Here is a 25,911-nt window from a genome sequence, read left to right on the forward strand (position 1 = left end):
GCATGTCAAAATAACTTATTTATCAAAATACGAATATAGAGTACGTGTGAGTAATAACGTATTTATACGACTATGTAATCGTATGAGAAAGTTTTGTTTTATTCAATCACTGTGGCCAAGATACACTTCCTAGAAAACGTTGATCACCACTGTGGAAATAACAGTAGATGCAGAACCAATATGTGTACAAGGATGCGTCGATTAAATTAGGCAGTCAAAACAAATATTTGTATATGAAAGAAATCGAGTCTAAAATTTTAATTATTTGGGAAAAAAAATTAAACACGGCAACACTTTTGAACAGGATGGTCTAATTTTCTATTTTATACTATTTTAATTTTGTATCTAGAGTGTTAATACTATTTAACTGTTCCCGTTTCTATGTTTCATTTACTCCTCTGACAGCAAAGTTAATCGTGATTCAAATCTTAATGTTATACAATATACACCTAAATGGTGAAAGGAATTTTAAAAAATTGGAAAACTAGAAAGAAATATAATACAAGTAAATCTTATATAAACTTGATATTGTACGTTAAGTCATCAAAGGCACGCGTTCGGGGGTTCAAATAAAACAGAAACATAACCTATACGAAATGTGTATAACCGTCTCGCTTACAATTTCGACAGGCAATCAGATTTTCGAGTTGAGAGATTCAATTAACGCGTCCATAAATTCCCGTTTCCGTGAAACTACAATATCCATTACGTCAGAAAACTAGAAAGAAACGATCGTAAAACCAGTATTAAAAGATGTGTACGCTTACCAGTGGAAGCCGGGCGACAGTCGCGCCAATTATCTCTCGATAATCGCTTTTTCGAACAATCGAACACACACTATTCCGATCACACGAAGCAAGAGAGGAAATTGATTTCAATATTTTAACTGGTCGTTGATCACGGAAGACGAACAGGTACCGATGAGCAGGCACGACGATTTGACGGAGTCACGTGACGTCCCTTCGTTTGGCGGCAAAACAGGAGATAAAGAATGCGAACGAAAAGGAGATATAAAAAAAAAGGGAGAAAAGAAAGGTAAATGCGCGCGCTCGTGTTACGACACCGATAACAACTCTATAAACGAACGCGTTCACCGCCGTGCCGTGTTGCGGACTGACTGCGGTTACGCCAGTTGTTTGCTTTTAACCGAGTCGCCATATTGGTATCGCATCCCTTCTACCTGTTGCGATCCTTTGACGCGATGGTTCACGATGCGCGTTCGCCTTCACGGACAATGACGTTTTCGCGTGGATACGTCGCGACGCGTCTCTTCCCGCCCTTCTGCCAAGTCCTCTCACCAATTATTCCATCTGTGATTCTTATTGTTTTCTTCGCGTACTCCTTCCGTAAGTTAATCCGCTTACTTTTTTCTTTTTTAGATACCTACGTTTCAAACTTTAAACCCAATTTTATCTCCGTTTTTATCTGACTGCGGAGGCTGCTACCGGCGAAGGAAAAACATTGTGTTGGACATTTTGACTTATCACGAGGTTCGAATAAAAGCTTAACAAGCGAGATTTTTTACAGTGATTAATAATACTATAACTACTAATTTTAAATATTATTTTATGATTATAAACGACAGAAAGAAATATTTAATTATTGTATGTGAATTATAGGTTAGAAGAAAGAAGATAAATTACATGTTTGCAGGGCCCATAATTGATGGCACAAACGTAGATGTCTCTACATGAAAAAGACGTAAATTCAATTGTGTACTCCCGCAATAAGACATAAAATTTTAGTTAGTATATAATTTAAATTTTAAATTTGCTTGCGATTAGTTTAATGAGAAAAAACCAAATATGTGTCTAGACTTTCAAGGTCACCATAATTCCAAGTAATCAAATTTTTTGAAAAGAGTTTTTCAAAGTTTACAGCAAATGAGTTGGAACGTTATTCTAAATTCGGCAGTGACTGATTTATTTAAAAAAATACAATAAAGATGACGTTTAGAGATCTAGTGATAACAATCAATAACTTATGCAATCTCCTTTCCAAATATATGCAAAATATTTTTCCTCCATGCCGTTAAAACTAAATTTCCATACTAATCGTCACACTAAATTTTTTGTCAAAAATCGATGACTATGACGTCACCAAAATTCTTGCGTGAACAATGATTATGCACTTCTTTGCTTCTTGCGTTACGTGGAGGACGAACAAAAGCGAAATTTTCTCCAAACTTTCTTCAAATATTTTTATTCGTGTCGATATTCAGCTGTCTTTCACGAAGCAAAAAGAAAGAAAATACGTTTGATTTATGTTTTGCAAAGTACTTACACGTAGTTTGCGTACAGACTGGAAGAAGCTCTGCCATATTTGACGCCCGGGGCAGTTTCTTTTCTCACATATGCGACGTAATATAAAAAAGACGGCGTCAATGTATTTTTTTTCGAGCGAATTATACAATATTATTGTTTTTAATTACTTTTTTATAACACATGTAACGTAAACAAATATCGCGGACTTCATAAAAGATATAAACTCCTTATTACAGTATCATGTTCCATGCAAATACGGATTTTTATAAAAAGCGTTCGCTTCTTAAATGATTAAACATACAATTCATATCAACTGTCACAATCTCTGTAATCCGTACATGTTAAACAACTTTGCATTCTTACGTATATTATGTAGTTTGCAATAATTATGGTAATGAGACGATGCTTTATGGAAATCCTATTAGATAATTCTTAGACGTTTTATCCATTAAGAGGCTTTGTATTTATTTACTGTAGGAATTCATCAGGTGATGCTATATTCCAAAAGAGCATATATGCGCCTTTACGTAAACGTACTGCTTGAAACATCTTTGGCATAAGAAAAAAGAAAATATGTGATCCATTAGTATAAAATTGTAAATTAAAGAACTCATGCGACATTCAGTCATAGCTTTTCTTGTCGTATTGACATTTTTATGCAGGTATTTTGTCATTCGGTTTCATGAAATCGACTCTCATTATATCAGCGATAAAATCGTACAAACAGAAAATTGTCAGGAAACAGAAATATTAAAATCGATTCAATAGTTCATTAAAATTATATCGCTATAAAAAAAACGATTGTTTGTAAATTGTATTGTTTGCAAATTCTTCAATCGGATGTATCAAATTTGTACAAGTCACGAAGAACACAAAATATGCAGATCATAATTATTTCATTTTCGCACTTCTTGTTGGTTCAACATTGATTTGATGGTTTTATTGGAGCACATCGGATGAATTAAATGTTTACGTCAACACCGTTTTACAAACACGATTAAAGTTTAACTTTATTACCGTAAGTCAGCAACTTCTTTTATTAATTGAGTCGTAGAGTTTCCGTGATTGTCTGCTGATAAGTGATATATTTTTTGTTACAATTTTAATGCCGTATTTATTCTATCTTTGATCGAAGAATTATTTAAATTAGTTCTTACATTATTGATATAATTTTTTATTCGATCAGTTTTGAAAAACCGAACTGTTATTTTGCAATTTAATGTCAATCTATTTACAAAATGCTCTATTTACAAATTAAAAATGAAAGAACTTAAAAGAACCTTCATAAATTATTTAAAAAATATAATACAAGGAAAGAATGTTTTCACGAACTTTGACAGACGTTTTTAATATACATATGCAAAACCTTTTGTGGTAAAAATAAACACCTTCACACAAATTTGTCTGTACCAACATACAAAGTATTCATAAATGTTTGCAGTATATGAAAAGTGTTCACAGCGAGACAATAATTCATAAAAAGCCTCCGTAATGTGCCATGTAATATTCCTGCCATTGAAGTTTTCATTCTGCAGTTAATCATTTTGTCGTTCCATTAAAATTTTCATCATTCTCTTTATCTTCAATGTTTTCGAAGTTTCGACATCCGCGAAGTTTATTTGTGATCTTCGATTGACTGAAGTTTATTAATATTTATAAAATTACGTTATCCCTGTTACGACAATATTTCGCACGGGCAACTTTTGCAATTTTACTGCAATTAGAGTTTAGCGATTCTGGAAATGTCAAGGGCGTCGTTTACTTCCGTGATACGCACCGATCGGACGGAAATATTAAAACCGTGAAATTTTTAAAGACTGTAGGATGATTAGCAGAAGTTTTTTCTTTGATTATTTCAAGAAATCGTAACCTTGTTCATTGGTGACCTCGATGATAACAGAGCTTTCATACTATTTATTGCTTTAATGTTTTAAAATATACAGTCTGTACAAACCTTCATCATCATCTAATAGCTGTAGAGACACTTTGTGTCACTCATGTGAGACATCACCGTGCGTTATATTGACACGTGTTATATTGCCGTTTACTGTATTGACTATACGTGAAGAATATACTCATGTTCGTATACTAATCGTTTACAAGTTTACCTTACTCAAAAGGTAGCTCACACTCATCATACATTTTGCACTAAAATATTTGTTAACTAAATATGTTATACATATGATGTGTACAGTGATATGAGACACAGTAAAACAGACAATAATAGATAACGACAAAGAAATAATAACTTCAAAAAAATTCAACAAATCTTCAATCAAAAAATTTTAGTCACAACCTGTTGCTACTAAAAATAATTTTAACTGCAAATATTGTTCATATATTCATATATTTACTTGCTGTACAGCAGCTAAAGTATCATACAGCAAGTGGTTATATCACGCGTTATATTGCACATGTAAACTCGCCACCTCAAGAGGCGCTTCCTCAAAGTATCCGAGATACTCCAGATATGAAAGAACGCCTCGACGAGGTGGCTCGAATATTGTCCCCGCGCCAAGTCCAGTGAATTTCGAAATGGGTAAAAACATTTTTGGCCGGTGACGCAATTTCAATGTCGCTTACGTCAAGTCCGATGCAAACCCGGCTTTCGGCACCGTTTGTAAGAGCAAAGATCAGTGATCCGTGCGAACTTACACGAAAATCTATCGAGCGACCTTTGATCGTTCACTTCCGCCGTGTTTGTTTTGCGCGCGAAGTTCAATGTATTCTTAATCGCGATAAATATTGTATGCATCGTTAATGGGATTCTCACGGGGTACGTTGACCAATTTCGTATTGTATTTCTTATCGATTCTCTTTAAAAAATTAGAAATTAATAGATTCGTTTCGAAATTTAATAGATTAATAGGGACTGTTTAATTTATATCTCAAGTAATATTCTTCAAATATATTTTGTAGAGCAATCATTAGGTATATTCTTTTCTTTTCAACTTTTCAACGCCGTAAAATTGATCAAAATACCTCGCAAAACAATATTAGTAATGTATAGAAAATTTGTTACAAATATATTATAAATTATTGGAGAATGACACGAAAGTAGATTTGTTCGATTTAAATTTCCCGCTCTTTCGAGAGATCAAAGGTGCCGACAGTGTCGACTCTGTGTTGACTTCAATTTCAAGCCTTCGATCGAAGGCTGTCTTCAATTTCAAGTCGTCGATTTGTACAGGTTTCGATTTACGAATCTATTTCTCACCGTCCATAAATCATAGCCTAATATTTCTAGACTTTGTTTACACTGGTAATCGTCCATATTTCAAATGAAATATCGTCGGAGACAGCGGAGGTCGTCGCTTCTTTCAAGGTCACGGAAGGAAAAGGAATTATAGTGAATAACGTATGCTCGAAGGGTAATCGTACCTCAAATAGAAAATATTTTCGGACAAAGATTGCGGCAAGAATTTACACGAGACGTGATAAGTTCAAGATCATGAAAAAAGGTAAGGACATAAACGTCGAGCCATCTCGATATTCCTTCTTTCTACGCAGTTCCGATTCGTTTTATATTCTTGTCTTTGAACTTCTCTATGACCTTCGTTGGTTCCAAGAATTTATGGGCCGTGGCCGAAGATTTTTAAATCATTTTTAGAAATGATCGTATCCCAACTTATTGGACCTCGAAATATTTGATCTTAGAATCTTTGTCATTGAATGACTTTATGTTTGAAAAAAAATTTAGTAAAATTTGTTCAGGTGCGAGAAGTCGAAAAATGGCAAAATGGCTGTTCGCGCGGGAAACTACATAAATATCGATCACGATAATAAGTTAATAAACACTGACAAGTAAACCTACCCAAGTGTCACTCTCCGATTTTCATGAAATTTGGATATGTTATAGTACATGGAAAATTAGGGGACACGTATTTTTTTTTAGCTGCGGTAAAACATATTTAGGGTATGAAACAACCCCCCAAAGTGTGAGGGTAAAATAGAAAAATTGCGATATTTTCGAGATCAGTGAAGCAATTTTGATGATTTTTGGTATGAAAGTATCTTTCGATAGAAGACAAAAATTGGCCTAGGTATGTTGGAAGGGGAGTGAAAATTAGGGGGTGAAATACCCTAAAGCGACCAATTTCTTGCTGTAAAAAAATCGGTTTTGATCTGATCGAAATAAAATCTATTAAAACTTCAAGAGGAAAGTTAATTAGGGAACACGTATTTTTTTTTTTTTTTTGTTACATAAATATTTGGGACGTAAATAACTCCTAAATTACCGCGCTCGTTTGGCACTACGCATGAAACACCTTGCAAAACTGTATCTCTTAACTGTTCGATCTTTTTAATATATCGGTTTTTTACGTTACTGAATGGAAATCTGAAATCAAAATTCAATATAACGGATCCATTATGGCGGACGAAAACTCGAAAACCTACTTAAATAGACTGTATCTATAACATGCGATTTTCAAAATATAATACAATTTCTGACATTCATTGTTAGGTGTGTAAGGTGAATCAAGCGTGTTAAGAACATATTGTATATTGTTTATAACAAAATTGTTTGAACAATATAGCTTAAAAATGAAATTTTTTAAAATCTGATGACAGCATTCATTGTATGCAAAAAATGTCTATGGAAACATCGATCACATATTTTATTAATTCCTTTGTTCAAACAATTTTGTTATAAACAATATACAATATGTTCTTAACACGCTTGATTCACCTTACACACCTAACAATGAATGTCAGAAATTGTATTATATTTTGAAAATCGCATGTTACAGATACAGTCTATTTAAGTAGGTTTTCGAGTTTTCGTCCGCCATAATGGATCCGTTATATTGAATTTTGATTTCAGATTTCCATTCAGTAACGTAAAAAACCGATATATTAAAAAGATCGAACAGTTAAGAGATACAGTTTTGCAAGGTGTTTCATGCGTAGTGCCAAACGAGCGCGGTAATTTAGGAGTTATTTACGTCCCAAATATTTATGTAACAAAAAAAAAAAAAAAATACGTGTTCCCTAATTAACTTTCCTCTTGAAGTTTTAATAGATTTTATTTCGATCAGATCAAAACCGATTTTTTTACAGCAAGAAATTGGTCGCTTTAGGGTATTTCACCCCCTAATTTTCACTCCCTTTCCAACATACCTAGGCCAATTTTTGTCTTCTATCGAAAGATACTTTCATACCAAAAATCATCAAAATTGCTTCACTGATCTCGAAAATATCGCAATTTTTCTATTTTACCCTCACACTTTGGGGGGTTGTTTCATACCCTAAATATGTTTTACCGCAGCTAAAAAAAAATACGTGTCCCCTAATTTTCCATGTACTATAACATATCCAAATTTCATGAAAATCGGAGAGTGACACTTGGGTAGGTTTACTTGTGAGTTGCAAAGGTGAATTACTGTTTAGCAAGGTAAATTAAAGCCATAATACGCATGAAATGGATGTAACGATAATCGTAATTTCATTATTATACATGAGAGGGTGTCCTGATTTCTGATCAAATCTCATTAATATTTACGAATTTCTTCCGTAATTATAGGTCTCAGTGCTCTGCATATAGTTCTTTTCACATGGAATAATACGTAATGATAATTTCGCAGATTCGAGACGCCTTGGCTAAAATTATAATTGCAAAAATATATACGCATGGTATGTAAATTTCTGCATCCCTATAACCCTATATCCTCAAATTTCTCCGTCTACCTTGATATTGTTTTTACGTTACACATCCGTGACACTTGTAATGATCATGAAACCTGATTTCAGAATTTGTGAATTCGTAACACGTCGTAAATATACAACGCACGTGACAACACGCATTAAATGTATTAGAAAATGAAGCAATTTGTTCCGAAGACGTAAAATATTCCAAATAAGCGGGAAAAAAGTCTTAGTTGTTTCTACGAATTAATTGTTCACGTAATGTTGATAAAAACATGTACCTGCTCAGGTTACGTCTTTCTGGAATAATTTTATTCCACATTGGTAAATCGCACACTGTGACTTGCTATTCTTTTTCCAATAATGTTGCAACAGTTTCAAAACTATCAAGGTTATGTACAAGTCCCTATTGTTTGCTTTTTGTACGTGGATATTGAATAAATATAAATGATGTATAAATCGTGTATAACATTACCTTTACACGAAATCAAATGATTATATTTCGATAAAAAATTGTTGTAGAATACAAGGTTAATTATATGACGATGTGTTAATTATAGGTTAACTATTCGTCCAGCACTGGCCATTAATGGCCCTCGTGTCATTCAACGATGTTAAACTTATGTTCGCGTGGGACTATAGTGGGATTGACGTTTAGTACTCTAACAAACGAAGGACGAACTTCTGAGTCGTTTCTAAATTATTGTAGCGCCGAGTAAACTGGAAGTTTAGACACGTAACTTTCGAATAAAACACATCGCGATCGTAAATCGTTCACTTAAAATCGAACGACAAGTTAAAAGCTTCTGTAAAGAGCGGTGGTCATTGGGTTCGGTAAAGAGCTGTAAAACCAATGGTCTTTATTCTAGAAAACGAGCGGAAAATTATAGCGTGCGACTGAATTGTCGGAGAACGGTAAAACGGAAGCTTATCTCGAACGAAAACGGCCTTAACTATACTCGTTTCGCTATTATTCTGTAGAACGGATCTGGATAGCTCGTGTCATTCGATCCGCGGACGTCTTCGGTTGTTTTCGGGAATTTACGCTTGCTCTCGAGCACCTACTGATTTTTAGTGCATATGGGTGCCACTGGTTGCATTCGGCTGTTTACGGAACCTTTCGGCATTCACGATTAATATCGTGCACTCACGATTGTTTTCGAACACTTCCGATTATGGCAAGAATACACTCGGCTTATTTAGAGAAGGACTTCCTCATCGATTTTTACAAAATTTAAGGAATTTGAATATTGTAGAACAGGTTAACATTTTGGGGACCTATAAATATGGAAATCTAGGGTTTAATGGTCTCGTAATTTTGAAGCTTATTTGATTACAAAGGAATTTGTGTATCTAAGAATTTCGTGCCCTAACATTTGACGATCTAAGGTACTGTATGAACTTGGAGGTTATCGGAATTCGGAAACGAGGACATTCTGAGATTTCGAACTCTGGAAATTTGTGAACTTGAACAATTTTAGAAATTGAGATATTTGAAGTTCGAGAATGTACAGACTTAAGGAAATTAGAAAATTCTTGAATTAATATATTTACGATTGCACTCGGAACCGTACGCATGACTTTCGGCAGTTTCCGGATTCTTTCGTACGTTTACGGTAACTGTCAAGTTTAGTGGCGAAAAAACTAGAAGCCATCAAGAATAAAAAGACAGTTTATTTTCTTTCCATAACGTTTGTTCATCTAACACGAAATGTTTAACATCTAATATTTAGTCTAGCAGACAAAACTTCTTTTTAAGGTGTGGCATGTAGATAATGTGATATTCTACAGTCTACAGATATGAAGTTATACAATATTTTTTTATTAGGTATTACAAAACGAGATTAGATTAGTAACATCAGCATTGCTCGCAATATCGACAGAAGATTATTACTTAACTCTTCAATTAACACTCGTTAATATTATAGCATTCATATGTATAAATCTTAATACGAGTTTATTACCTGTTTTAATGAAAATAAGCTTATGTCATGAATTACGACTAATTTTTTTAAGCACTTAAAATATTATGCAATTGTTTATCATAAAGTGGAGCACGATTAATTTTTTTGCGAAGAATAAATTTTAATTTTAATTGCACGTTTTTAGTTCTAATGTGCACTTTATTGTTTTTTTCAGGTATTAAACTTGTCTAATATACATACAAGTATATCGTGTTTGAAAAATTTGACAAATAAGGTAAATATTAATAAATATCAATGAGATTAATTAAAAAAAATTGAAGATAAAATTTTGTGGAAATTATAGGTTGACACAAAAGCTGCAGTGTGTTAGAGAAATTCGAACGGTACCTTTGTGTGGCATGGCCAGTGAATGGCTGAAAGAAGAATCGAAGACGTCGTTTTCCACATGGCGCACGACCCAATTCGTCGAGATCTTATGTAACCGACAACATTGAGTCATTCATGCTCAGCTGATCGCAATACACGGTTGCAATTAATCCGTGTTAACTTGACAATTTCATTAAAAATAATTGATGGCTTACTATTTCGCTGTCTAGAGGATGCCTCATAATCTCCTATGCTGGGGTTACAATTTGAAGCCGAAAATTCCTTCTCAAGTTCTTTGGAATATTATCATGATTGTTGAAGATGGAATAGTTGAACAATAGTAAGACAACTAGTATGTTATATCCATCTTTATTATTATATATTATTATCTAAAATATCATAGTATCTTTGTAATAGTATATCCTCACAATCTCATTTGAAGTAGCCAATTATTCCTTAGCTAATCTTACCTAATCTTACCTATTTTTTAGCAAGAACCGCCCTGATTATTTTATCCAGGCAATTCACGTTCCAGCAGAGACAAACGAGCGAAAGTTTCAAGAAAGAAGATGAAACGGATGTATAATGTTCGAAGGATCAATCGTGGAGTCCGACCGATAACAGTGACGGTAGAAGAATTTGGCCTTGGCCCACTGTTTCAGCCAAGTGTATACGGGCACGAGGATCAGAAGAAAAAAATCGAGCGTAAGTGTCCCGATAGTCCGTGTTGCACAACGGTTCGATACGTGCCCACCGAAACGTCTTTCCCAGTTCAGGCAGTTTCGCTTTTAATGGAACGGCTCGTACCGTTTGTGAATCGTGATTAACACGATTCGGTATGCTCGACATTGTGCCCCGTTTCTCAGCCAGCTGATGGATCGCGCCTCGCCTTCGCGACCTCCTGACCCACATTATTTTTCGCAACACGGCCCACCTTTTCGGTAAACGATGCCCATCTAGGCGAACTAGGTTCCTTTCAAATTTACTCAAAAATTTATTGTTCATGTAGGGAGAATGTGGAGGAAAGGGACTTCCGGTTGCTGACACGGTGACTACCAGACTGAAGCGCTTCATAATTACTTTTTCGGTTGTTGGTTCTTCGAGTTCTCAAACGCTTCAAATGCAAGTGAGCTGCTTTCGAAACAAGCAAATCCAAGATAAAAACTTTTTAGCTCATATTTATACGCAAAGAAAGCAGAGGAGCTTCCACATTCTCGAAGCTATTCGATTGAAATGTAGAATACAAGTAGAAGAATATAGTTTTATTACAGCAAAAAATAAAAGAAGTTGAGACACATTTTGTAAGGTGTTCTCCAAGAGATAGGATTGTACAGTTTCATCTCAATTTTTGAAAATATATGTCAATTTGAGATGATGAATATATGATCTCAATTTAAAATAATGAATTTTTAAATACTCTTCTGAGCGACCAATTAAGAAATCTGATTCTAAAAATTGTTGAAAATCCTATAACTCTCGAATTGTTACACAGTCAACCTTGAAGTGAGCACATTTGGGATTCACCTTGATGATCTGGTTACCGAATCGTATTTGAACGACTGAAATTTAGCATAAACTCTAGTGTTATGTAAAAATTCAATTGGGTCACTTGATGAGCTTTGGCGATCACGGAGTTGAATCGTCAACTCGCATGCTTCGGAAAGCGGAAGGCAAACCGCAGATTTAAACTTCCTCTATAAAATTATCACTCTGAATGCAAATTCGATGCTGCATTTGCAATTAGCACTTCTTTTCTTTGCTTAACAACTTTCCACTGGAGTTTATGCTGTATATGTATAATTGAAAACCTAGCTATTGTAATATTTCTCAACTAGTTGTTGGCGTAACTTTGCTGTAATTCTAGATACTAATTTTTTTGTGATTTCAGAAAAATGTTAGTAAATTGGTAAATTTACTTTGTTGGACAAAATATACTAAAGCAGCTGATAATACAAGAAATCAACATTACTTTACAAAGCAGAACTGAATGTTACAAATGTAACATCAAGCAGGAAAAATAAGAAAGTGAAGCACAGTAAAGAAGTATATATTTTATTCAAAAGGTTACATAGGTAAAGAAAGCAGTATCAAGTTGTGCAAAAGTAAGTTCAATTACAGTCTTTCATATCTTCATGTGTTTATTATTTAGAGACGTGATTTTTGTATAATAAAAAACGTATTTTTATTCCTTACAGCTATTGCATAGAACTGATTGATTATCACCGATTCATTGAATAACACGTGTTATCATACGTGTATGTCAATACAGCTGTATCAACGAAAGACTATCTATGTCAAAGATACTTTAGAACAAAAGCGGTGTGATCGAATCGACATAAGATACCTGACTATCTATATTAGTATCTACAAGTTGTTTATGCAAGTTATAAACTTTTCTAATTGTCAATACCGAGACTAATAAGCTTTTCTGATTGTCAATAACAATGACATCAAAGTTATCTACAATTGATTCGACAAAGGTGTGTCAAATCCCCAGAAGGGTTAAACGAAGTAAAATATCGACATAGTCATCTGGACACCTCTGCCTATAAAATAGTTTGGTCGGTTCGATGATCGAACCTCCAGTTGATCGTGACGATTACGTTGTCGAAGAAAGAGAGAGAAGAAGAAAAGGAATTTCTGATCGAGACGAAGCCCGGCCCGAGAGAGAAAGTTTCGGCGTCGAGAGGTGAATAACGCGGCATCAAAATGATCGCTAGTCCGTGCAATATTCGTCTAACCGCCACGACGAATCGAGCAGAATTACATCGCGATGAATAATTAAACTTGATAACGATCGACACTTAATTATTGCGGCGTAACATGTAATCCTCGAAAATTTCGACCGCTGTCGAAACTGTCTAGTGTCGAAACTGCAGGAAGTGTGTTCCTTTTACTCGAATGCGTGAAAAATGATTTCTGACTAGGTGTCTAGAAAAGGTATTTGTTTCAAGAATCCTTAAATTCTCTTACTTATTCAATTTGCAAAATGGATCGAGAGGTTCTCAATAAAATATATTGCAACAGTATGTGACAAATTTTTCATTTATTATAAACGGAAAAATAAATGTATTGGGTAATGTAAATAAATAGTAAATACATGTAAATGTATATGTTCAACAAATGTATTTATCTGAATTATTTATAAAATCCAAAAGAGATATAATAAGTAAAGGGATACAAGCTATTTTAAGGATATCTTTGAATCTTGAACTTCATAAGAAATTAGTAGAGTAATGTAATGATAATAATATCAATAAATAATAATATAGGATGAGAACTGTTATAGTGAAGTAGTTGAATATGGAGAATTACTCCTAGTACCGCTCGCTGCCGCTAGAAGACGCAGACGAACCTCGAATTTCGGCTTTCTCGCAAGTGCTCAACATGCGTAGCACCCACATTCCTACCCATCCCAATAAATATCACGTTACAGACCTGCTAGAATGCCTTACCAGTAGGTCTAAACACTCTCCTCACCTTTCCTACATTTAACAGTTACGCTACACTAAGCACTGTAATAGCAGTACAACTGTAATAGTGACACGGTTTCTGTAAAAAAATATTGCAAATAATTAAAAGTACCTATAGACAAATACCTCTCTAAAAGATGATAATTGCATACATATCGAAAAAGGGTTAATTTATTTATCGATTACGAGCTCCGAAGGCCTTGCTATGAGGAAATGTCTCTAACCAACGCGTTTGGAATGTTTAAAAAAGCGTATACAAACTTACGATCATCATTTATAACCACATACACACGAGTCACGTTCACGATTGACTCACCGAAGTGCAGTGGGTCTACGAGTCTAAGTGAACTTTTTATTGCCGAGGAATTTCGAACGGTGGATATTAACTCGAAAATTTATACGCGTGGTAACACTCTACTTCTTACTGGTTTTACTTTTACTTTTTGCTATCAACCGTGCCGGTTATTATCCTTTCAGGGAGCGATCGATAAGAAACGAAAAATGAGAAAAGTTACTCGTACCTGTAATTAGGCGAAGCTAAATGTCTTATTTATTCAGCCACTAGATTGAAAAGTTGCGAATATATTGCGACATTGCTTTAATACCGACAATTTTCTTTTCCTTTCTTTTTGAAAACTAGGTTACACTCCAACTAAAATTCTGCGTAGATTCTTTTAGTAATTAAATTCACCCATGTTTTGAAATACGGAACTTTCAGATTTCTTGCGAAGGAACATGGTTTCGGAACGAAACGCATTGTGTTGTGTACTGACCCGCGTTGTATCGCTGCAATCAGCAATAAAATAAAATTTGAATTTACAGAGAATTCAAATGCAATTTATTTACACACTTCAATCGTATCGTCTTATAAATTATCATTATTGCGTTTACTGCCGCGTTAAATCACGATAGAGCGAAAAGTTAAATTAACGAAACGTAACGCAAACATCCGTGCAATTGCGTAAAACACCTTTGATACCGACGAAAACCAAGGGAATAATTATCAATTTACGGGGTCAATTTTGATTCCGCACAAACTGTATTGCCAAACTTTTATGCGTACGTTAATAGAACGTGTCGTAAAAAGTGAAAGGATCATTTTAATTATCCCAATAAAGTATTTCATACGAAAGTTTATTTTACAAGTGAAAATCTTTTGCTTCGAACTATTATTTGCTATCAGTGTCAACGGAATTTTTCTAGAACAGGTACTTATTTTCTTCGAACAATTTATTACGTATTTCAATTACGTATGTAACGAGAATGTGTGAAAAATAAATTATGGATTAATCGGAAATGTCTAATACTGTTTACACTCGCTGCTTAGCGAATGCTGGCGTAAATTCAAATCATTAATGACGTTTAATCCGTGATAAATTACGTTTCATAAGTTTTGCCGCCTATTTACAAGTTGTTTGATTTATTCAAGTTACGTTCGACGAGACTTTAATGTAAAATAGTTCATACTTTTAATAGGCGAGAGGTCAAGTACTCCTACATAACCTAAACCACAACTGTCACGATCGTAGAGATACCTTGAGCCAAGGAGCTATATTTTCATTTTTCTTTTTTGAAAATCAATTTCCAAATCACATATAAAATGATCCTTAAAATAAAAGAATTATTTTATAAACGTACACACTTGTCAGTTATTATATATTATATAAGAATTCCACTGAAATCGTACTAGCTACATTTGAATAGTTCGTAAATTCGCAGATGATCGCTCGTGCGTCTTCGTACATCTTCGTGCGTAAACGTAGATTATAAACCTACACGCTCACTACAGCGAACTGAAAATAATTATGCGAATCATGACTGAACATAATTAAGACAGTTAATAAGATATTAATCGACTGCATTGTATTCATGATAAATTATTTAAACAATCTTTACACAAAGAAACCTTCGTTGAATCCGAATGTACATGAAGTTCGAGAAACACCGATTCGATTGAAATACACGTGACCTGTCAATACGATACAATAAGATAACTAAAAATTACGATACGTACAATTATAATTATAATATTCATACGTAAATAGTATTCTATGATTATAAAAGATGAGTGGCCAATGAACGGTCAGGTTTCACGACCCAGTGCGAAAAAAGAAGTGGGGATAGGTAAGTTGTCGGTACGGTCGCGTGTAAATGCGCCTTAAATAGTGCTGCCGCGCAGCAGCAGTTCGAGGAGACTCGAACGACGTCCGAGCGACGCCGGTATATTCGGCGATCAAAGTGAAATGAAGAGGAAAATGTAACTCACCGTGCTGCGGGTTGCAACAGGATGATTCCTTTTTCACTTGTTGCGCCAGTTTGACTTGTCACGTCCTTCCTTTCTGTCTGTTCTTCGCTAGAAACCACGCACTCGTATCACGAGAGAACAGTGTGCCACGCCGGCCGGACTTTCGATAGAATCGGTTAAAAATATATACAGGGCGGGGCTCGAGCGGTGATGCTCGATCCCACTCGCACCCTTGCACCACCGTTTCGCGTTCTCGGTGTATTACACGCTACTTCCGTTCTACGTATTCACCGGCACACGATATCATTGCCGTTATGCCGCGAAATTCTCCTCTACCTTCCTCGTGCTTTCGTGACGTCCCATGGTGCACTATGCGTTACGAGATTGCGCCGTCAACCGGTGACATAACCGTACCTATCGATAACGTGGACCCGTACCTGTGTAAAATGTTTCTTTTTACAGATTGTTCGTTGAGAGGGTATTGTATAGAAAACCTAGGAAGAATAGAACTTTTGTATGACGAGAAACTGTTCTTTTAATTTTGAAAGCGATTAAATAGCATACAAATGATTTTAGAGTAAGAAGCTATAAATGTAAGTCATACGATGTAATGTAAGGATATGTTTATTGAAACGTGGAGTGAAAAAGTTTGCGGACATGTCGGTTTGTAATGAGTTTGTTTATAAATAATTGTATTAAATACCAAGTATGTATTTTTATCTAGTTTATATTTTTTTGCAGAATTTATAAATGAGTCGAAGCTTCGGAATATAAAGTAAACTTGTTTGAATAAAAATTTTTGTGTCTACAGAATAATGCATGCCATGAAGAACGTGGTGTAATTAAATCATACCTGAATATCCTAAAAAGACTGAAATAACTAAAATGACTATTAGAAGGTTATACATATATACATGTATAAATAACGGATCTTGTTTTGATTAAAATTTCAACGGTAATATAATTGTTATAACTCTACTTTTATAATATTTGTTAAAACTTATTTTACACCAAAATAAGTCTTTTGAAGAAAACCTTCTTTCCTCACGTTTCATGATAAGTTTGAATAAAATATAATCGTCGGATAAGAGTATTTATCGCATATGCTCAAGATAATAGAAGGTATATAGCAGGTATATAAATTTAGTAAATGGAACACTGATGACAGTCGGAAAAGTATGAAACCGTTCCAGTAATCGTTTCGCATACATCACGAAATATTTAATTTTTAACAATATTCTCTGTATTAATAAAAAAGAATATTTTGTCAATTGTATTAATCATGGAAACATTATTTCCTTATGTGTTTTAAATTGAGAACTTTAATTAAAACATCTCGAAAGATAAAAACCGGTTGGTATTTAAATGGATATGTACAAATTTGTGAGCATATAAATGGTCGGAGGTAATTACATCCCAATTTATTGGCAATTAAAATTGAATCGAGAATTAAGATAAGTGCAAATGTAGCAATAAAAAGAATTACAAGGCAAGATTTTAATATAAGTTAAAAGTCGTAAAATGAGTTTGCAATTTTTTACAGAAATGTTTTATTTAATATCACATTGTGTTCCAATAAGAAGAGGAAGAAGCAGGAATACTTTTATTGAAAAGTGCCTGATCATCGTACACAGGAATTATTTAATTCTTAAACTTCACTTGTTTGCAACAATGGAAGAGTTGCATTTTAGTCGATTACAAGAGTGACAAATGCAGTGCGTGTATACTACAGTGTGTTTGGACTTATTAGTTCGTTAAAGTTTAATTTTTGAATTATAACTAGAAAAACATTGACCAATAAGAACGCGAGCCACGGAAGTGTTGGTTACGCGCCATTATTGACTATAGCAGCGAACAAACAAAATGTAAAATTTCTACTCTCGGTGTTTACTTTATTTTGACCCATAGAATCAACTTTGTCGGCAGATTTATTAAATGACACCGACGCATAACCAACTGAGCTCGCGCTCTCACTATTGGTACTTTTCTTTAATAATTCGAAAACTGAGCTTTAACGAGGATTTTGGTAACGGAAAAAATTGTTCAGTATCATTCTATCTATTATCTCTGCGATTCACTTGTCACTTTGTAGACTTGTGTACTCTGTAACGGTGTAATTAAGTTTGGAGAATATTTTTTATTTCATCAACTATGGCTTTGAAGGGCGATGGGAAATGTCTAAATATTTTTGGAGGTTTAAATATTATTTGAATTTTTATTACTGTTTCAATATTATTATTTAATACGTGGTAAGCAACAAGACACAGAACTCATTAGAAATACAAATATTTTTAAGTTCCGTACTTTAGAACTTTGAACCTTTGCAGTTTCAGAATTCCTGAACTTTGGAACCTTCATGACCGTGAGAAATGAAGAATGAGACGTACCTTTTCCGATGGCTTCTCCTTGAACTTTTCGCCTCCGGCACCCTAAACCGATCTAATTCAAATCTCAAACCTGTTCTAAACTCACAGCATATTAATCGAATTAGATTATGAAATCCTACAAATCTTCAGACTACAAAATCACGTTAAAAATAAAAGGACTTTGATATCCCTATTCTCACACTACTGAAAGTAACTAATTAAAATTTGCTTTATTCTCCTGTAATTCTCCTCAATTATATACAAAAATATAATGATAATTGGTAATCATTACAGAGTTGGTATTAGATAATGAGACGATGACGCGAGTCTCTTTCGCAAACGTGTGAACCGGTCTTGACACTTTTTCACGTGGTCGAATAATTTTCCATTCTTCGAAAGCGAAAGACTTCATCTTTGGACTCATCGTCAGTCATTCATGCACGTATGTTTTCTTCCTTGATTTAGTAGATGTGTTAAAGCTAAACGATCGCGTGAACTAAGTTTTCTTTGAAGGTAGGGGAAGGAAATGGAAAATCGGTAAATTAGCGAAAGGGCGGTTTTAACAGAATAAGATATGTTAATAATATTAACAGAATAAGTTTTAATAGGAGAAGACGTTTTAACAGGAGAAGAAGATATTAAAGCAAAGTCGGTACAATTGGGAAAGGTATTTAGGCACCAAGGAAATAGCGAAAGGTTCCTTTGAATGAATGTTACAACTGGAAAAGGTAGTTAGATACCAAGGAGGTAGCGAAAGGTACCTTTGGATGAATGGTAAAGAAACGATGATACTCAGAAAACAGGAATCACTTAGAAAAATAGGAATTTTGTTAATTTGCTATATATCATAGAGTGGTTACCCAATTAATTTGCAAAAGAATCGACACGGTTTGTAATAAGGAATTTGTAATCTTGCTATAAAATTTGTGAAGTTTATCTCTGTTACTGTTTTAGCACCCTATACGTCGACGAATGAATTTTGGTAAAAATCGATGTGGAGATGTAGATTAATAATATAATAATTATCTTCGAATTGAATAGAATCGTGAATGCTTAAACTGCATCAGTGAAGCAGTTACATAATTTCGTAGAAATGTTTTATTCTCGTGCCTCGACATTTATATGGATTTATTGTCATCGACAGACACGAGTTTACGAATCGACAGAATTGCTCTCCGATACGCACAATGGGTATTGTAACCACAGAAATATGTCTCAAAGATTTCAGCTGTACTATCAAGCTATTCTTATGAATACGTGTAACAAAACTTGCAGTGTATGGTAAAAAGAAAATATATTGCTATGTGTCCATTGTGGATGCATTTCAAGAATAAGCAATATGAATTTGTGATTAACTGAAGTTAAAGCATGGAAATGCGATAAAGTAAAAAATTGAAAAAATGTGAAACGGTATTATATTCGTATGAGGCTTTCTTTTCGAGAAAATCAATTTTGAAATCGCGAGATAGAGTGAGCGATAGCAGCAGGGTCGGCTCTAAACTCTGAGGGCCCGGGGTAAAAATTAAATTATTATTAATTCTTATTAAAATGGATTAATGCGTTGGTAAAAATTAATTGACGATAATAAACGAAATGTAGTGTAATTATTACGTATTCATATTTGCATTGCATCTTGCAATTCTGTCGAATCTTTATCCTAATATAGTAAACTGTAGAAGTACAGTATATTGCCATATTTCATATTAAGTCTTATATCACCACTCGCTATAGAGATACCATAGTCAAACCCTCCGTGGAAATATCTCTTGCTATATTGCCAATTCCAAGAGCTTCCACTCTTACAGACCCACGGCGATATAACGAGAGTCAATTCTTTGCTCAAGATATGTCAAAGATTCCGCCAATAATCGAAATAATAATACTGAATGTATCTAATTTCTATGAAATTAGGTATTGAAGAAAGGGACTCGGATTAGGTAACCTAACCCAACCTAACTCGAATCTCCACCTACTTTTAACTAATACAACAAAATTGGTATGAAATAAAATATAAAATAATGCTTATTATAAAATAAGTGTTTGTTTTATTTATTTATTCTATATGTATCGTTATTACGTTTTCAAGAATCATTTTCTCGAAAAAGAAATCGCATACGAAAACATTTTATTCCTTACTTTCGAGTTAGTTTTTCATGTACAATCAACAGTTTTCCGCATATATTACCAGTTTCTCGATTTCCTTCGATTGAACAGGTTAAGAAACAACGCTTCCGAGTTTTGAAGATACAAAAATTGTTCGAAGATCAATTCCTGTACAAGTTGAGACGACAAGAATCGGAAATAAGAGAGAAAAGAAAATGACAACAACAACAATAAACTAGTTAAAAGCTAGAAACAATAGTAAAAGAAGGAAATGTTTATCGAGACTCGAAGATTAACTTCGTACAACATTACGTCTACGTTAACAGTCTTGTCGACGTTGTTTTCTCTTTCAGCGTAACTTCGGTTTTTTTTTTCTTTATCGTTTTTTCTTTCGTTTTTTTTTTTATTACAAATTGCTCTGAAATACTTCTCTAATACGTTATTAAAATCTTGGCATAATAAACTTCAATAATACGAATACTTTCAGAAGAAAGCACGTCTTTTGACACCCATTTAACGTCAACGTTTCATTTATTATGCGATCCGATCTATTTCCCTTGTAAAAATATACAACATCAAATTTTTACAGGATCGAATTCGTTCCGTCTTCGTCTTCATCCTCTTCGTTTATTTTTATCTATTTTTTTTACCTCGGATTTTCTTTTATTTCTCTGTGCGGTCATAAATAAAAATTCTTCAAATTCTTTCCCCGTTACGGGAAGAGTACAAAAAGTCTGTAATCTTAACACGAGATTTGTATACGATTCTTAGGGTAAACGTTTTCTCTTAGGGTAAACATTTTCTCTTCTATTCGCAACATTGTACAAGTTCTACCATTTCTTTCGTTTAACCTTTGGACAGCGGATACACTCGGTTCACCTGATACTGTCCCTTACTGTATTCGTTTACATTTAGTTTAATACATTGTCCGCAAAATATATTAGGATATAATGTGAAAGGAATAGATATTTAAACTTCAGACATGTAAAATTTCAAATGTCTCAATCGTTCATTCGTCAAATACTGAAACAGGTAAATTTTATTTGAAATATTTTTTCGAATAACAAATAATTTGATAATTATATATAAAATACAAATACAAATTCTCGCAAGGTATGATCTGCTGAGATCGCGATTCTGTAATTTAAGCGATTAAAAATTGCCAGTTTGCCAAGTCAGATCGCTGTCCAAAGGTCAGTCAAATCCAAAGCCAAAAACAAACGGCGAATAAGAGATTTTTCTATTTTCTCTTTCGGAATTTCGATCTCACCACCGACAATTTTCTACGTTCCGCGGTTGACTGTCACCTGGGGGTCACCGGTGGCCGACACCAATACAAGAGAATAAAAGATACATTTTGAATAATAGATAGTTAGTATTAATCTAAGATAGAAAATTGAAAGGTAGAATTTAATCGATCGTTTTTTATTGATAATCAAAATTAATTCTAAGTCGTATGAAAAGTTTCTTCGAACGCTTCGGTTGTTCAGCTATCACTAAAAACTTTCATGGGCGTCTGCCATAGATGCCTCCCTTAGCAGCCACCGTGTTAACAACAATTTACCGAAGCAACAACGCTCGTGTATCATGGTGGCCAGAACCATACGTTTCGAGAGGAAAGAGCCTCACGATTATATCTCCTTGCACGCGAATCGACTCACGCTTATTTTCTACGACGAACACCAAAGCTTTGAACACAATCGGGGCATTAGGGAGACAGAGTCGGACGACGATAGGGGAGGGATTACGGATGAAGGGTAGAGGGAGAGGTCCCAATCAGAGAAATGCCTCGCAATCGCGTCTAAAATAGCAAACCGATCACACAGTTCCTCATCCACACGCAACGCACGCGACAATTAACAAAATCGGGGAAAAGAACAGACGGCTAGGAATCGCGTGCGGAAAACAGAACATTTTCGACGAGATTATTATTACGTATGCAAGACGTTTCAAACAATTCATATAAATATCCTTAAAACGGTTCAAGATGTTCCCACATGTTGATAGAAATATTACATGACATCAAGCGATACTTAGCTCTTAATGAAATTATTAAATTAGCTCTTAATATGTGGAAAGAATAAGGTGCAAGTTTAGTGTAAAATTAATCCAACTGTTTCACCTTTCACTCATAAGCAAAAACAGAAGGAACTGCAATTATTTAAAGATAACAAAATGTGTGTACTTTAAGAATATCACTTGACATTTAAATTCTTCTCACAACATCTCAAACTGTCTTAAAGCTATTTGTCTGAATTATCTGAAACACCCTGTATAAAATGTGTTCCACTTCACAAATTTCAGAGACCTCATACACGTTTGAAGATTAATTTCCCAAACAATTTTGTACATACATATAAACATACAATGATGCATATAAAATCTATAGGCAGGAAGAGGGTGATACCCAATGAAGTATTAAAAAAAATGTATATAACATCTTCGTTTTATTGTTTTTCTTTTTTAATAAAATAAATTATTTAATCTCCGTAACATGCATCGAGGTCATTGAAGTCGATGAAGTGGTGGACCTTGTTCTATACAATTACTTCGATTATTATTCATTTAATGAACCGTGTGCGCTTTACGACGCCTTTTGCAACCTTCCATCGCTCTTCTCTTTGCTAGTTGCTTAATAAAGCTATCCACGAGCCGACGATATTTCACGGCTGCTCATTCGCAATCCTGTTGCGAACGATCGTTAGATTAATGTGTACACAACAATGTAGAAAAGACCGTTATTTCGTTAACCCTTTCGCTACGCAGATAAAAAACGTGTCAGTAATTTAAAATTTTTTGACAAGGAAACATTCTTGTTTGTTTTAAATACAATTTTGTGAATTAGAATAGTGTATAATAGAAATAGTGACGCATCCGTAAACCTTTGGACATCATTTTGTCATGAATAATTCTTGAACAAAAGACATAGAGAAAAATATTCCCAAATAGTACAATAAACACCACAAACTTGCATTGACAAAATTATGAAGAATGTTTTTTCAAAGAAAAAGATTTTGAAAACTAGACCACAAATTTTTGTTAATACAACTATGCAGAACTTATGATACTATCAAAGTTTTATTTAATATAAGATTTGTATAATAAGCTTAGACATAATTTTGTAAATCATTTATGTAGCGTACATCGTTCTATAATATGAGACGTTGTTGTTCAGACTGTTACTTTATTTTGTCAGCAGAATTTTGTTTGGTCTAAACTCTTAACGTTAACAAATTGAGTTTATCTGCTTATTTGTTTGGACACCATGGGTGACTGGAACCTTTATTTTATCCTCAAATTTACAGTAGACGATTTGATTCAAAGTCAAAGTGATAGTTCATTTGTTTATAACAATTACATAAATTAACAGCGACCATTTTGGAACCAGTCATATTTTAATTTTTTGCCACTTATGGCACGGAAAAAGGAATAGAAATAATTTAATTAACTTACTATGTTTTTCAAATGTGTGCGAGAACGAGTTTCATATCACATATTTAATATAAAAATGTTTATCAATTATTCGAGTGCTACATACTCTGCTAAAATGTATTTGCAAAATTCAGTTTTCTCTTACGTTTATAATCGTCACACGCACAAAAATTTTCTACAGAAATAATTTGACCACAATATCGGTAGATTAAGCGTAACGTTTCTCCACATTTATAGTAAACAATTAGACACAGAAAATTATTCGTCAACGAATCTATACAACCATGAAATTTAATTCGACACATGGTACAATAGTATACAATATAAAAAAGATTCATTGTCCAATTTTTACAATTGTATTAAATTCATATATCAGTTGACTGTTTTCAAGTGTCTGCATGTAGCCACTATAGACAAACGAAACTCGCAGGGTAATAGCCAGGTTATCACAGCATAGACAAAATTTAACTCAACGTAAATTTCATCGTATTGAAAACATTAATAAATGCAATTATAATTTAGTTTTTATTTAGGAAAGAGAAGATGTTTTCTTCTGGGACAGAAGAAAAGCTATATTTTATTTTTAAGGGGAAGTCTGGCTATACCCATAAATCTCTGAATTACAGATCAGTTGCAACATCCACTATAATAGTTGGAGAGACCTCCACACATAATTCACTAGTTTTAACTAGTCTCTGAAGACACAGGTCTAAATAAGTCCGAACGCGATGACAAATTATTTGAATTTAATTAAAGATCTAACTGTAAAGTTCCAACCATTATAGCGTAACAAATAACAGTCTCGATCACTATAGTGGCTAAAGAAAAATTTCACCGCATAACCTAAGAAAAGAAATCCCCTAAACCTCGCTAATAAAATTGAATCCAAGAAACACGCAGAGAGCAATTTAACCTTGAAGATTACAATAGTGCTAGTTAGGTACATAAATATTGTCTCGATCACACTAGCGGCGTTGATACGATCAATTTCAACGCACAGTATAGTCATAACGAAAGGGTTAAGTAGGTCCTCGCTGTTGTCGATTGATCCAGCATATAAAGAAGAGGGAGAACCGTGATCGTCAGCCCGTTGACAGTGTTAACGCGAAATAATTTAAAGCGTTCAGCAGATCTCTCGTCGACGACTGTGCGCGCGTTTTTTATTATGAACACAGAATCCGCAATTATTCTTAACTAGCATCGTTTGTTCTCGCGCGCGTAGCATCCTCGCGACGAGGAAAAAAGAAGAAAACAAACAAACGGTCGGTCCGTTGAACGCGGAGCCGTTGCAAGATCCTTGAAGAAACGTCGAGGACGCGAGATTGAATGATACAATTAAATAATATTTCGTGTGTATTTGTGTGTACATGTTTACGCGTGTTTGTCCTGTCCCGGCTATTGTTGTTCTACAATTATAAAACACACGGAGGGGACCGTCTTAAGCGTGTTTCTTCTCCGTGTTGTTGTTGGCAACGTAGCCGTTGTTCGTCCCGTTGCTGTAACAACTGTTGTATTCCTTGTTGTAGATCGTCGCGTACGACGAGACGCCGTTTTGCCGCGGCGTCGACTTGTCCTCGAGGATCGGCATACACACGCCCGTCGACGATCCGTTTTGCGCACTCTGTTTCGACTTCGATCTGTCACCGTACTTCGCTTTGTAAAAGTCCGAGAACAGTCCTAGGAATAGCAAGCCGTGCAGACCGATCCAGATCATAAAGGTACGAGGATAATCGCACTCTGTGAAGAACAGCTGGAACTGGTGACTCATGATCAACACGAATTGCACCTGAAACGAGCAACACGCTAATGTTATTTCGTTGTTAATCGCAGTGTGACAGAAATGGCTATGCTCTAAGAGTGGCTACGTCTGTTCGGAAGTTCACTCGGGCGAGTGGACGATGTGGACGGGGTGACAGGGATGGAACATCTGGCGTGACTAACAAGTTTTCAAATCCTGTGGACACAGGTCTAGATAGATATTTCAAAATCGTACATAGCTACACGTATATCACGGTAGAGACTCAGGTTCAAGTAGGGTCTGGATACGAAGTGACGCTTAAATTGTTAGTCTGCGCTGAGCATGTATTAAAG

General features: G+C 34.5%; 2 protein-coding genes across 10 annotated transcripts in view; one reads left to right on the forward strand and one right to left on the reverse strand.

The window, feature by feature from the left end:
• The first annotated feature begins 1,182 nt into the window (after nucleotides 1-1,182).
• Nucleotides 1,183-22,851, forward strand: LOC105664368 (uncharacterized). 8 transcript variants are annotated; one of them, XR_013037676.1, is made up of 13 exons: nucleotides 5,240-5,725; nucleotides 7,789-7,898; nucleotides 8,016-9,299; nucleotides 10,050-10,109; nucleotides 10,179-10,541; nucleotides 10,693-10,906; nucleotides 11,211-11,704; nucleotides 12,090-12,303; nucleotides 12,397-16,582; nucleotides 16,661-17,634; nucleotides 18,012-18,113; nucleotides 18,247-18,495; nucleotides 18,580-22,851. XR_013037676.1 is itself a non-coding variant. In XM_076530013.1 (12 exons), exons 5-7 carry the CDS (start codon nucleotides 10,435-10,437, stop codon nucleotides 12,098-12,100), a joined length of 288 nt encoding a protein of 95 aa, XP_076386128.1. In that variant the 5' UTR covers nucleotides 5,239-5,725; nucleotides 7,789-7,898; nucleotides 8,016-9,299; nucleotides 10,050-10,109; nucleotides 10,179-10,434; the 3' UTR covers nucleotides 12,101-12,303; nucleotides 12,397-16,582; nucleotides 16,661-17,634; nucleotides 18,012-18,168; nucleotides 18,247-18,495; nucleotides 18,580-22,851. The 8 variants fall into 8 exon arrangements, 1 of the variants encoding a protein (XP_076386128.1); XR_013037677.1 differs by lacking the exons at nucleotides 5,240-5,725; nucleotides 7,789-7,898; nucleotides 8,016-9,299 and adding exons at nucleotides 1,183-1,490; nucleotides 1,620-1,744 and having other exon boundaries at nucleotides 18,012-18,168; XR_013037692.1 differs by lacking the exons at nucleotides 5,240-5,725; nucleotides 7,789-7,898; nucleotides 8,016-9,299 and adding exons at nucleotides 1,183-1,490; nucleotides 1,620-1,701 and having other exon boundaries at nucleotides 18,012-18,168.
• LOC100879514 (very long chain fatty acid elongase 7) overlaps nucleotides 21,410-25,911 on the reverse strand; it is a 67,869-nt gene continuing 63,367 nt past the window's right edge. For both annotated transcript variants that reach the window (XM_012298953.2, XM_012298949.2), the window contains one exon: nucleotides 21,410-25,606. In XM_012298953.2, the coding sequence (XP_012154343.1) occupies nucleotides 25,259-25,606 (348 nt within the window). In that variant the 3' untranslated portion in view covers nucleotides 21,410-25,258. The remainder of the gene's footprint in view (nucleotides 25,607-25,911) is intronic.

This window comes from Megachile rotundata, chromosome 1 (genome assembly GCF_050947335.1).
Source record: "Megachile rotundata isolate GNS110a chromosome 1, iyMegRotu1, whole genome shotgun sequence".
NCBI lineage: Eukaryota > Metazoa > Arthropoda > Insecta > Hymenoptera > Megachilidae > Megachile > Megachile rotundata.

Bases quoted from the DNA above. Each gene is read 5' to 3' on its own strand.
- LOC105664368 (XM_076530013.1), top strand. From the start codon at position 10,435: ATGCCTCATAATCTCCTATGCTGGGGTTACAATTTGAAGCCGAAAATT. The intron at 10,542-10,736 runs GTAAGACAACTA...TTCACGTTCCAG, and splicing joins GATGGAATAGTTGAACAATA to CAGAGACAAACGAGCGAAAG.